Raw genomic sequence first — 13902 nt, forward strand, 5'->3', positions numbered from 1 at the left:
TCTCTCTCTCTCTCTCTCTCTCTCTCTCTCTCTCTCTCTCTCTCTTTGTCTCTCTCTGTCTCTCTCCTTCTCCCCCTTTCTGTCTCTCTGTCTCCCTCTCTCCCTCTTACTCTCTTTGTCTGTTTCTCACAGTGTGTGTGTGAACTTCTCTGTTAGGCAGTTATATCTCTTCCTAAACTGGCCCCTTCTTACCTTCCCAGGCTCCTTATACATGACTCCATTTCCCATACTCTGAAACATTCTGGTAACATTGGCCCACTTGCAGAGGCCTGCCCAGGGCACCCCATCTTCCTCCCCCGTGCCTGGAATTCTCTTGCCTTCTCATCTCCCCCTCTCAATCTCCTTGACTTCTTTTAAGACGCCTTCTCATCTCCCCCTCTCAATCTCCTTGACTTCTTTTAAGACTTAGCTCAAATCCCATTTACTCCAGGGCTTCTCTCCCAGCTGTTAATTCCTTCATTTCTCCAAGTGCCTCCTGCCTATATGATCTCTCTACTTGGTTTACATGTTGCTTCCTCTATTTGAAGGAGAACTCCTTAAGGGCAGAGACCAGGGTGGGGTTTTTTTGCCTTTTTTTTTTTTTGTATCCTGATTGCTTCCATCAGTGCCTGGTATATAGTAAGTGCTTAATAAATGCCTTTTAACTTGACAGCAGTTGGGTAGAGGAGATAAGACCTTTACATAAATAGCTACATAGAGTATACTGTATTTTACCACATAATTGTCACACTCTGGTGTGTGTGTGTCTGTGTGTGTATATGTGTGTGGTGTTGTTTTTTAGTCCACAAATTGGTTTATAACCTTCTATCACATAAGTCACATGGTATAATTCTGTTTCTCATACCGCCTAAACGGTGAACAGAACAGCGATGTATTAACCGGTGGCATGTGGATCTGAATTTCTCTCTCATGCATTGCTAGCTGCGAGATTAGAATTCTCAGCACATAACACATTGTCACTATTCAGTTTTTTTTTTTTTAAGCAATCGGGGTTAAGTCACTTGCTCAAGGTTACACGGCCAGTTATTTCTGGGTGTGGTGCTGAGTGTCTGAGCCCGGGATTCAATCTCCAGGTCGTCCCAACACTGGAGCCGGTGCTCTTACTCCGCTGAGCCACCTGGCTGCCCCTAAGCAATTGGGGTTAAGTAACTTGCTCAAGGTTACACGGCCAGGTGTTTCTGGGTGGGTGCTAAGTGTCTGAGCCCGGGATTCGATCTCCAGGTGTTCTCAACACTGGAGCCGGTGCTCTTACTTGCTGTGCTACCTGGCCGCCCCCCACTATTCAGTTTTAACATATATTCATGAGTATTTCAGGCATGCTAATCTTGCTCCAAACACAGTTTAGTAATAAGCGATTTTTAAATAATACCAGCACAAATTTTTTCAAAAAACTTTACATTATGGTCATACCCCACTTTTTTGTACAAAATCAGTGACAATCATGTGGGGAAATACAGTAAACTAATATAGTATAAGGTTGAGCTTCAGTGTAGTACCAAGTACACTTAAATCATTTATTCAAGCATTTATTTAGCCCTTACCACAGCCTGGGCACTGAACAGTGTACTGGGGGATGAAAAGAAAAAACAAAAACCATATCTGCCTTCAAGATTTTTTTTTTCAATTTTGAGAGGGGTAGGTAAGGCAATTGGGGTTAAGTGATTTGCCCAAGCTCACATGGGTAGTTTTGTGTGTGTGTAAACTGTCTGAGGATGGATTTGAACTCAGGTCTTCCTGACTCCATGGCTGGTGCTCTATTCACTGGTCCACCTAGCCACCCCAAAGCTTAGATTCTAAAATGAGTACAGGAATAGGAGTTTTGTTTTCTCCTACTTTTAGTATCTGTTGCTTTTCTCCAAAAAGGAAGAAGTAGCTTTGAAACATCTTCTCCCTTCCCGCATTATAATTTGGCTTTTTTTTCCCTTTCTTTAACAGAGGTAGTCATTAATTACAGATACGGTCTCCCTTTGATAACTCTGACTTTGCCATCGAGACAGGAGCGTTGTCGTTTTACAGTGAAACCCATGTTAACCACAGTTGGTTCATTCCTCCAGGACATCCAGAATGAGGACCGAGGGATTAAAACTGCAGCTGTCTTCACCACAGGTATTAATTAACCTCCGTGCATGCCTTACTCCCACATCTTCTCCTCGATCCCTGCCTCCCAAGCTTAATTTTGGTTCTTTGCTTTTCTACAGAGGAAAAAAAAGGGAAGGCTCATTTCAAACCTTTTGCATTATCACCATCATGTCTTGGATATTTTGGTTTTTCTAAGCAAAGTAATTTCTCTATACAGGAATCGTAGCAAAAAACAGCTGGAGTGTAGACACCTGGGATCTTGGGAAGGCCCATAGAGCCATCTAGTTCAAAATTTCTTTTTCCAAAACAATAAACCAAGACCTATAGATGTGGATACAGATGGTGCCCTAAGAGTTAAGAGTTGCTTTGCTAGTACTTTGTGAAGCCCCTAGTTTATTCTATAACCCAAAGGTGCCTTAAAATCCTTTCTCCCGTTACCTTGAACCTGTAGCAAAAGAATTGTCTCCCTTATTCTGTGTTCACTGGGTCCTTTAATTTTTAAGCTGTATCTTCCTGCCCCATCCTTAGATCCTTAAACCATAAAGAATTTCCTTTGTTTCCCTCATCCCATGCCGTCCTGTCCTGTCTTTAATCTTTAACCCTTATAAAAAGCTCTAAAACCACATCATCATTCTGAAACCTCTATATCAGCATAACTCCCCCAAATATTGAGATTTCACTTAGCTTTCTTGCTTTTTCATGTAAAATATAAGAGAAGATCTAAGTGAATTCTTTCACACCTGAACCCAACTCTCCCAACTTTAAACATCCACACTGTGGAGATTAAGTAACTGGCCTAAGGTCTCATAGTTGCCTTTAGAATATGAGCTCCCTGAGAGTAGGCCAAGCATGAAAGGCAAGATTTGAAATGACTCCAGTCATTTCCCTAAACCTACCTGAAAGGATTGTGATACAAGTTTCAATGACTATACAAGACTTAGCTTGCATACTATTTCAGTGAAAAATTTGATGATGATGTGTGACCGCTGTTCAGTGGTTTATAAACTAAGCAGCGATACTTGAATCATTTGGAAATAAAATAAGGTTTTACTGATTAAATAAAGTCCTTGGGACAGAATGAAAATGCAGATTTGATTATTAATCTTTACTATGTTTTAACTATAATACAATCTGTTTTTGACCAGGCAGGGCTGGTGGTTAACTCTTGTGAAATCAATCATTTTTATATGAATGGAGGAAGAACGACCTGCCTTGTGAGTCAGGAAAATCAGCATTCAAATCCCATCATCTCTAAATTTGCCTAGATTTTTATCCTGTTTCACTCTCCTTCCTCCTAAAGAGCCACCCCTTTTTAAGCAATTTTTTTTAATGAAAAAAGAGGGGGGAAAATTCAGCAAAATCAATCAATACATTGAAAATATTGGACATTTTTCAGGTTACATTTTAATTTAATATGGATTTGGACTAATAGCAGACTGCTTTTTGATGGCACTTTATACTGTGTTCTCTTGAAGTGGAAAAACAATTTTTAAAAATGTATTGTTGGCTCCTTAAAAGAGCTTTCTTGGGATCTTGCTGTTCATACAGTACTTTAGCAGATGGGGTAAAATGTAGTAATACACTCCATAAATTATTCCTTTCTTGCAGTGAGATAATTTTGAAAGGGCTGTTGGAACTCATTTAAATGGAAATGTTTTTGAGTGTCATTTGCAAAGTCAGATGTAGCGATTAGGGCGTCACAGAGTTTTTTGTTGTTTCTTCTTTTTTAAGGCCACATGGGCAGGGTGTCTGCCTCTGTATTTAATTTGTGCTTGAAATTGGTGTTTTGAGCCTATTGCATTTTTTTTTTTTACCCATTATGTGGGTTGATGGTTGAGCAAGTTGACAGTTCGTGGGTATTATAGACTCCCCCAAAGCAGACAAACAGGAAACCAGACAGTCCAAAAGAAGGCAGGTGCAGACTTGACTTACTGCCTCTTTGAAAGAGTAAAACATAGGCAGATGACTAGAATGTTTTAACGTAAAAGTAGCTGCCTTCCATCCTTGTATACTTTCTTGGTTCAAGTAACTTTCTTGGTTCTCTATTTTCATTTAATCCAACTGGGTGATGAGTTTATATTCTGTTAAGCTTTCTCTAAGTATTATTTTACTTAACAGGTTAGACTCTTGCAAGTCATAAAGAGGGTGGAGAAACTTCAGAGGATCTCTTTTTTTCATTGTTTAATAAAGCTGCTAGCTATTTTTTTTTAAAACACCTGGTATACACTTGGGTCATTCACCTTGATGAGTTAGTTTTACTTCTTAAAAGAAAGAAGTTAGAGTAGCAGATATCCCAAGTTCCATCAAGCTCTGACCTTGTCTGTGATCATAGGATCAGAGACAAAAGTGACCTTAAGGGCCATCAAGTCTACTGCCTTCATTTTATTGATGAGGAAACCAAGGTACAGAAAGGTTTAAAGTGACTTGGCCAAGGACCCTCTCCACCATACCCACACTGCCTCCTATATAAGGAGATGTGGGAAGCACAGTATTCTTCCAAGCAAATGCAACATTTCTTCTGAAATGAACTCTTGAGATTTTGAAGTTCCCCATATAATAGAACCTTTACTTTTTCTCATGCTTAGTCAACACCTCTACTTTGGGTTGGAAGGAAGGTTGGGAGGAAATATATATATTTCCTCATCTGTCATTCTTAGGCACAAATCTTGGCCGAGAATGAAAAGTCCACTTTGGACAAGGTCAGCAGTGTTTGGATCAAAGTGAAAACAACATTCTCAGCATCGATTATAAAAGGTAATTAGAAGTGTCAGATTAATTTATTTTATTGTCTGTGTACCTATTATGGAGAACTCGTAAAAATAAATCTGCGAACTGGAAAATTGATTTTGCTTTCACTCAAGAAAATCTTTCTCTTCTACAGATGGGAGCAGGATTCCAACTTCAACCCCGATGGAGATTTTGCTTATGAATGATTTTAAACTGATGATAAATGACATCACCTATGATGTTCAGTGTCCTAGGAAAGGTAAGAAGCCATAAGCATCCAGAAATTTTTATTTTTGCCTTGAGTTTGGGGGGGCTTGGGGTATAGGTGATTTGGGTTCAGGTAATCAAGAGGTCTTGGAAGAATCCATAGTTTTAGAACTTTCAGCCAGTTATATATAAAATGGTTTCCAAACATTAGAACCTCCCTCTCCTCCCTCCCCAACCCCATATCCTTTAAAACCTGTCTCTTCCATTTTAATTCTGAAAGCCTGGGTTTTGCCTCTTGCCCACTATTTCCAACAGAAATCCAGCTAAGTGGGGATGGTCAGAATTCTCTTAGAATTCAGGGCGGCTAGGTGGGGCAGTGGATAGAGCACCAGCCCTGGAGTCAGAAGGACCTGAGTTCAAATCTAGCCTCAGACACTTAACACAAAAACTAGCCATGTGGCCTTGGGCAAGTCACTTAACCCCAATTGCCCTCCAAAAAGCAAAAAAAAAAAATTCTCTTAGATTTCCTTCCTCTCCTTTAAATTGCAGCTCAGACATCACTTCTCCAAGAAGGTATTCCCTTTAATCCCACAATAGCTTTCCTTCCTCTGGAGGTTGGTTCATTTGTTTCTGTCCTTATTCTGTGTTTATATTGATTCTCACATTAAGTGAACTCCTCAAACAGTGAGAACACATCTCATCATTATACTTTGCCTCCAAGAGTTTATATTGTCTCTGTGTAGTAAATACTCATTAAATACGTGTAGGCCAACCAAGCAAGTGACTTAATTTATGGGTTTGAGACCTCTGCTGCGTAGCATCAGGAGGACAGCATCCCAATTCTTTGGCCTCCTCATCCCACAACAAGCCATCAAAATGATGCATCCCTGGGAGGCCAGGTGGCTCAGCGAGTAAGAGCACCGGCTCCAGTGTCGGGATGACCTGGGGATCAAATCTGGGCTCAGGTGCTCGGCACCACACCCAGAAACACCTGGCCGTGTAACCTTGAGCAAGTTACTTAACCCCAATTGCTTAGGGGTGGCCAGGTAGCACAGCGAGTAAGAGCACTGGCCCCAGTATCAGGATGACCTGGGATTGAATCCAGGCTCAGACACTTAGCACCACACCCAGAAATAACTGGCCGTGTAACCTTGAGCAAGTTACTTAACCCCAATTGCTTTAAAAAAAATGATGCATCTCTTTTGTGTATGTGTGTATGGATGTATTTTTGGAGGAGGCATTGGAGTTTGCTTCTAAAAAAGTAATATATTCAATTTAATTTAACAAGCATTTATCATGCACTGTTACAGGTACCCAAAAGTTGAACATTTCCTACCCATATTTTTAATCAGGCCATTCATACAGCTCTCCCAAATGCCTTTTTTTCCCCCAAATGCCTTTTCATTGCTATAGACTTGTTATTCTAGTTTTTTTTTTTAATTGAATAAAGAACAAAATACAACAGGGGTAAAAAGGGTATCTGTTATCTTTACATTGTTTTTATTTCGGAATACATCTCCCCTTCTCCCCACTTTACCCAATAGGATGTTTCTTGTCACAAAGTTTAACAAAAGAGGGGAAAATGCAGTTCAGTAAACCAGCCAACATACTATATACTATGGAGGTGAAAGATGAAATGATTGAGGAAACATTCAGTCTTTCAAACATATTGATTAAGTAATGCATGGCCATTACCCAATAAACCAGGATCAGACCTCCTCATATTAGACCCAGATACCCAAAACAGGGTCGAGGGAGACAGATTTTTAAACATTAAAAACAATCAAATAAGGTCAAATAATAAAATAAGATCAAACAAGTAAAAGGAAAGAACCAGGATACAACATTAGATAATCTGATTTCTAATTGGAAGAAAGATTTGGGATTTTCCAATTTGGGAAGGGCTTAGTGACTTCTCCAGGGCTATATATACAGCAAGTAAATAGCCAAAGCTAGATTTGAATTGAGAAAAATGAATCTTCTGACTCCAAGCCTGGCTTTCAATAGAGAACCACCTATCTGCCCAATCTTTTATGTTACAAGGGTATTTTCCTTTGTTTCTGGGAGAGAGAATGATGGGAAAGAAAGTAAATGCTTCATTTGTCATAAGGCTTTATAAGTGAGGCAAGAGAAAACATTTGTTCATTGGAAGAAGTTAAACTCAAAAAGATGCTTGTTAATTTAAAAATAACTTTAAAAATTAAAAATAGAACTAAATATGAATGGTGAGTGTCCTTGGTATTTAAAATTTGAATGAAAGTAAATTATATTGTAAGGTGTAGAACTAAGAAGTAAATAAAACCACTTCTTCATTTGTTTTAAAGAGTTGGAGAAAAGAGAAGGGTACTTGGAAGTGGAGATGATTTAAAAGTAAAATAAGCTTAAATGCAAGGGACTGGGGCTGGCAGAGTCAGAATGGGAGCTGGCTGCCTGCACTGTATATACGTCAGACCTGACTAGCTCCTTCCTCGATTGTGATTGCTGTCATGTCTTTTCTCAGAAAAACTGAGCAGTGAGCACATGACAAATATAGATGACATCAAGTCCTTGGTACAGAGACTCTTTACTGCCCTGCACATGGATGAGCATCAGGTCAAGAAAGAACGCAGTTTACTAGAGAAGATTGAGGAGCTGAGGGAGCAGCTGCAGCCCCTGGAAGAGGTGGGTGATAGGCCATCCATGCAGCCTCGGCCATCCTCTCTGGATGGTGAGAGGGACCGTTCCAAAGGAGCATCAGAATTCATGGAGATGGCTCTCCCTCGCCGTGGGCGCCAGCTTTGGTAAGCCAGGCGAGAAGTAGTGGCCAAGGAACAATTTCCAAAGCTAGTCAGTTGTATTGCCAGGGCAATATGCACAGCACCAATGGTGACTATGATGGCGACTATGAATACGCCAACATGATTCTGAATCCCAAAATACAACAGACTCTCCATATAGAAGACAGAAGCAAAGCATTTATTCAGACACCAGAAAACCAAATCCATCATAGCAACAAAGAAGTTAATACACTTTATCACTATAGGGAGCAAGACCATCCCATAGACTTCCTCCTGCTCGGGCCTTCCTACAAACAAACATTCACAATCCTGGATGTCTCCTTGCCTCTGTTCTAGTTGTTCTGAGTAATTTCCTCTCAGCTTTGCTTCACCCTTCCAGCAAACTCCTTCGACCATAGACTCATGTGACTTAAGCAGGTCACATGGGCCTATTAATGGATGGGAAGGATCTTCCCATTGAGCAAAAATACATTGACAATACATCAGGGGGCGACTAGGTGGCGCAATGAATAGAGCACCCGTCCTGGAGTCAGGAAGACCTGAGTTCAAATGTGACCTCAGACACAACACAAAAACTAGCTGTGTGACTTTGGGCAAGTCACTTAACCCCAATTGTCCTACCCTCCCCCTTCCAAAAACCAAAAGGCAAAAAAAACCCCAATACATCAGTACATAGTTCAGGGGCTCTAAATATGGTATCACAGGGGCTCAATCCAACAACAGCATCAAAATCCAAGAATCCATTGCTTTCTAAGAGCAAATACAAGCAGAACATTAGCAGGAAAAAAGGGTCATTTCAGTTGACTCTTCCCTAATGTGGGAGTTGTGGAAGAGTGGAAAGCATGCTGGTTCTTAAGGCCAGAGGAGGGCCTGGGTTCAGATTCTGCCTCTGGTATTTGATGAAACTGGGAAATGTTTAACAAAATAAATAACACAATACAACATAGATAATGTTAATTTGAGGTTTTCTAAGTCAGAATGCTGCCCACAGGAATCTTATTTTTGAGTTTGATACCCCTGCTGTACTGGATAGAGGGGTCAGAGTCAAGCCTGGATCTTGGCTGACTCTGCCATATACTGGCTCAGGCCACATGTGGCCTTCCAGGTCCTTAAGTGCAACCTTTTGACTGAATCTAAGCTTTACAAAACAGATCTTGATTTGATCAAAAGACCACACTTAAGTACCCAGAAGGCCACAAGTTCCCCACTCCTGTGCTGGGGATACAAAAAGTGGCCAAAGACAGTGCCTACCCTCAAGGAGTTTATAATCTAATGGGCAGGTAGCTTCACTTGTCAGTTCTTCAGCCAACCCTCTTAAGACAAGTTGGAGTACAGGTACTCATCTATATTAAGAATTCTTAGCATGAGCTCCTTGGACCATGAGAGAAATATAAGGGAACCATTTCCCTGTACCAATAAAACCACGGCTCTGGGCCAGAGAAGGGCAGATGTTAAAATTGTAAGTAGATTAATCAGGTGTTTTGTTGGGGTTTTTCTTCTTCCTCAGATGAAAGCTAAAATTGAAGCTGGCTCAGAGGCCAAAACCAACAGACTCTTGTGGACTGGCCTGGCCTTGATGTCCATGCAGGGTGGAATCCTGGCGTGGCTCACGTGGTGGGTGTATTCCTGGGATATCATGGAACCCGTGACCTACTTCATCACTTTTGGCAGCTCCATGACCTTCTTTGCTTATTTCCTCCTCACTCGACAGGTGCGTCTTTGGATAGGATCGTCTGGTTGTGGCCAAGAAAGACTATTCCTGTAAATTATCTGAGTTGCAGACTGCTTGAGTCAGTAGTTTGATAGGCTTAGTAATTTTTTGTCCCTTCATACTTTAACAGGCAGTGAGATAGTGAAATGATAGAGAACTGGACTGGGAGTCAGGAATACCTGAGTTTAAACCTGGCCTTAGACATTGACTAGCTGTGTGACCCTGGTCAAGTCATCTAACCTCTACATGCCTCACTGCAAAATGGGGATAATAACAGCACTCCCCTCCCATGGTTGTTGTGAGGATCAAATAAGGTATTTGTAAAGCACATTACAGAACTTAAAAATACTATATCAATTGTAGCTGGTAGTAGTAGTAGTTGTAATTATGGTAGTAGTAGTAGTAGCAGTAGCAGTAGCAGTAGTAGTAGTAGTTGCTGTTATTGTGGTGGTGGTGGTCTGAATCTTTTTCAAAAAGAGCTTCTTTTCCCAAATATATCTTGGAAAGCAGCATACGGAGAAGCGGGAGATCTGGAATGATGCCAGATATTTCATCCTAAGAGATCTCTGTGATTCCACCAAAGTAAGAGAACTTCTACCATTTTAGGAGTATAATCAGTCTGTGACTTAGATCTAAAAGTGTCCCAGCAGTTGTCTCAGGCATCTAAAGATTAAGTGACTTGCCCTGGGTCACACAATTATTAAGTTTCACAGGCAGAATTTGAACACAGATTCTTCCAACTCCCAAGCTCTGCATTCTGTCCAGTAATCCATGTTGCTTTACCTATTAGCTTAAAAATACCATGTTCAACACAGATCATTGATTATTCTCCATACCTTCATTGCGATATTTATTAAGCCAAATGTTGGAGTCAGAAGTATATTAAAATTATGGGGGGGGATTTTTTTTTCTTTATTAGGATTATTCTTATTCACTCATTAAGAACCGACAATTCCTCTACTTCTTCCACAAAAGACTGAAGAAGAAGGATTTTGATGTGCAACAATATAACAAGTTAAAAGAGGATCTTGAAGAGGTATCTTTAATGTTCCAAGTATCTTTAGCTACATTTTCAAAGTCAGACTTGTGTTTGTGATGGCTTGCCTCAGGATAGTCTGACAGTCACTGGCTTTCCAGTTGCAAAATTCTTCCCAGATGAAGTTGGGTTGCTTTTTTCCCTCATTTTAAAAAGATGCATGTTGAAATATGGAATGGAGCTCCAAACCAGTTCATCCTCCTTCCAGGTTTTTGTCTTAAAATTTTATATTTACTGGGGCAGCTAGGTGTCACAGTGAATAGAGCACTGGCCCTGGAGTCAGGAGGACCTGAGTTCAAATCTGACCTTAGACACTTAACACAAAAACTAGTGTGACCTTGGATAAGTCACTTAATCCCAATTGCCCTAAAAAGGGCAAAAAGAAATTTATATTATGTTTTATTGTCTCTATAGAGATATGAATAGCTTACATTTATATGATCTATATATTTTTATCTTTATAATCTATAATCATATAATGTAAATATACAAATACTATGTAAAATATATAATTATATATAATTTATAATATTTATATATTTATACTTCACAGTGTTTCCTTACATTAGGATTCTACTGGTGGGCCCCTATACAGTAACTCTTTTACAGGGGATGTTGGCCACCCATTTATTCTCTGGGCTGGCTTGCGTATCTCATTCTGCCCTTATACAGACAGGACTGAATTCTCAGATAAAGACTACCACCAGATGGCTCTGTTCACACTTTCTCTGGCTCTTAGGGGTAACTGTTATGCAAGAATATACTCCCCCTACACCCTTCTAGAGGTCTTGAGCCCTCACTGGTGTGCTTCATTTACATAAAACCAGCCACTCACAGTGATGAAAATCTCTAGATCCTAAACACAACAATCTATTTAACAATAAAATAAAAGCAGTGATAATAGTTTTGTTTCTTTTTTAAGCAATGGGGGTTAAGTAACTTGCTCAAGGTTACACAGCCAATTATTTCTGGGTGTGCTTCTAAGTATCTGCGCCTGGATTTGATCCCCAGGTCATCCCGACACTGGAGCCGGTGCTCTTACTAGCTGAGCCACCTGCCTTCCCCTAAGTAATTGGGGTTAAGTAACTTGCTCAAGGTTACACGGCCAGGTGTTTCTGGGTGGGTGCTAAGTGTCAGAGCCCGGATTCGATCCCCAGGTCGTCCCGACACTGGAGCCGGTGCTCTTACTCGCTGTGCTACCTGGCTGCCCCAAGCAGTGATAATATTTAGAACATTGCAGATACTTACTCTAAGTAAATTCAGGAATAATCGATAAACCGCAGACCAGAGTCACAATTTACTATCAGTGTTTGAGGGAGGAGTGGGCACACACTTGCTTCTTACACATGAGTGAGGAAATCCCATATGCTCAGGATAAGTCACAACTGTGGTTTTGATGTCATCAGTCCTTTCAGGCAAAACATGAAGGATCTTCTCTGCTAAATGCTAGGCAAATCTTATCTCAAAATCAGGAAGAACTGACCAGCTCTTTTAACTCACAGTCACCCTTAAAAGGGTGTTGAGGAAGTGTTGTATTGGCTAGAGAACTCCAAAGCTCATCAAAACTCATCATATTTAAAATTTAAAGTTGAGACAAAAAATTAAGGCAGGCAGGGCAAATGTACGTCTTAAAGGAAAAAGACAGCAATGAAGATTTGGGTTTTTTAAACAGATGCATACTAATCCTAGAAAGGTAGGGATTCCTCTTCCTGCTATGTGATAAGATTATTTTTTTTAAACTTGTGGTTTCATTGGTATAGGGAACTTCCAATGAGTCAGCTTCCTCTACCAAAGTAAACCAACATTCGTTCTCCAATTTAAGAGTGTAAGAATATGTTGTAAACCCAGGCCTTCCAGACTTAGAAGCATTATACCATGTGGCCTTTCAGGACTAATATTAAATCAAAAAGTATAAACCCTCTATAGATAGCAGATTTCAAGTCAAATAAAGATTGCTTAAGTATTTCCCAAGTGCCACCCACTGTGTATTTTCAGGATAGTAAAAAGAGGGACAAATGAAGGGAGGGGGAAAGGGAGGCCTGAAAAGCTCCCCAGATTTATAGGGCCCTTGGCTTTATAGCAGCAAAACCCCCTGATGCCAATTACACAAATAATGAATTCAGGATAAACTGGGCACATACTAAACAAAGCCAAGGAAAAGTATGCATTATGACATGCCATTATCCCAGTACAGGGGGAGAGCCATTTTGAGTTTGCCCAAGAATTCCTTAAACGGACACATGCCATGCGCATGGCTGACCACTGATGTGTTTCTCATTCTTTTACTCCATCCTTTCCTGTCTTTCACTTTGTTAGGCTGAAGAGTCTCTGCAGCGTCTTCGCCAGGCTCTCCATTTGCGGTTACCAGTCCAGGAAATCAAAGAGAAGAATTAATAACTTCGGCTTTTATTATTTTATGAATGTTTATTAATTTGTCTTGGGAACTGGATGTTTAATGACTCTTGTTATTATAGATTTGAGTGTTTCAATAAGGATGAAATAAACTTTTTTAGTTAATGAAATTTTTCTTGGAAGACAGAAATATTCTGAGTTCTAAATCTTATAATGACGTTTTGATTTTTTCAGTTCTAGTGAGTCGATGAGGGGGTCTGCTATTACACTGGGCAGCTAGGTGGTACTGTGGATAGAGCACCAGTCCTGGAGTCAGGAGGACCTGAGTTCAAATCCAGCCTCAGACACCTAACACAAAAACTAGCCATGTGGCCTTGGGCAAGTCACTTAACCCCAATTGCCCTCCAAAAAAGCAAACAAAAACAAAAATAAAAAATCTCCAAATTGGGTCATGAAGATTTGGACACAACTGAAAAGCAGCTGAATTGGTATTATACAGGCGTTTGGTTATCTAGGATGTGGACTAGAAGGGACATTCTACCAGGGGTGGGCAACCTGCAGCCTTAAGGCCACAAGTGCCCTCTGAAGTCCTCAAGTGCAGCCCTTTGATTGAATCTAAACTTCACAGAACAAATCTCCTTACTAAAAGGATTTGTTCTGTAAAACTTGGACTGTCAAAAGGCTGCACCCAAGGACCTAGAAGGCCATGTGTGACCTTTGCAGGTTCCCCACCCCTGTTCTATTCTAACTCCTTCATTTTCCAGATGAGGAAAGAGACCCAGAGATAAATGACTTACCCAGGATCACTTCAGGGTTAACGTGCTTGGGAAATAATTACAGCTGAAAATCAAGAAAATATCAGTAACTACCATCTATATACATTTTTTCCCAATCTCTGCAAAAACTTTATGAGACTTCTCTATGCATGTGTCAAGGCCATCCTTGATGGAAGGTCCGAGAAGAGAATAGATAGTAAGTGATATGCTTTCAGCATACTGTATCTTTTTAGCCGT

General features: G+C 40.4%; 1 protein-coding gene across 3 annotated transcripts in view; it reads left to right on the forward strand.

Annotated features, from left to right (window-relative positions):
- The window catches only part of MCUB (mitochondrial calcium uniporter dominant negative subunit beta), a 78751-nt gene extending 65692 nt beyond the window's left edge, over nt 1-13059 (forward strand). For 2 of the 3 annotated variants that reach the window (XM_069095085.1, XM_069095090.1), the window contains exons 3-8: nt 1936-2106; nt 4961-5065; nt 7514-7674; nt 9298-9501; nt 10421-10537; nt 12854-13059. In XM_069095085.1, the coding sequence (XP_068951186.1) occupies nt 1936-2106; nt 4961-5065; nt 7514-7674; nt 9298-9501; nt 10421-10537; nt 12854-12931 (836 nt within the window). In that variant the 3' untranslated portion in view covers nt 12932-13059. The remainder of the gene's footprint in view (nt 1-1935; nt 2107-4960; nt 5066-7513; nt 7675-9297; nt 9502-10420; nt 10538-12853) is intronic. The other variant, XM_069095095.1, reaches the window with a different exon arrangement.
- Nucleotides 13060-13902: the final 843 nt, after the last annotated feature.

The sequence above is a fragment of the Petaurus breviceps genome, unplaced genomic scaffold (assembly GCF_028583685.1).
Source record: "Petaurus breviceps papuanus isolate PSGF00001 unplaced genomic scaffold, PetGlider_PUasm1.0 126, whole genome shotgun sequence".
In the NCBI taxonomy this organism is placed as follows: Eukaryota; Metazoa; Chordata; class Mammalia; order Diprotodontia; family Petauridae; genus Petaurus; species Petaurus breviceps.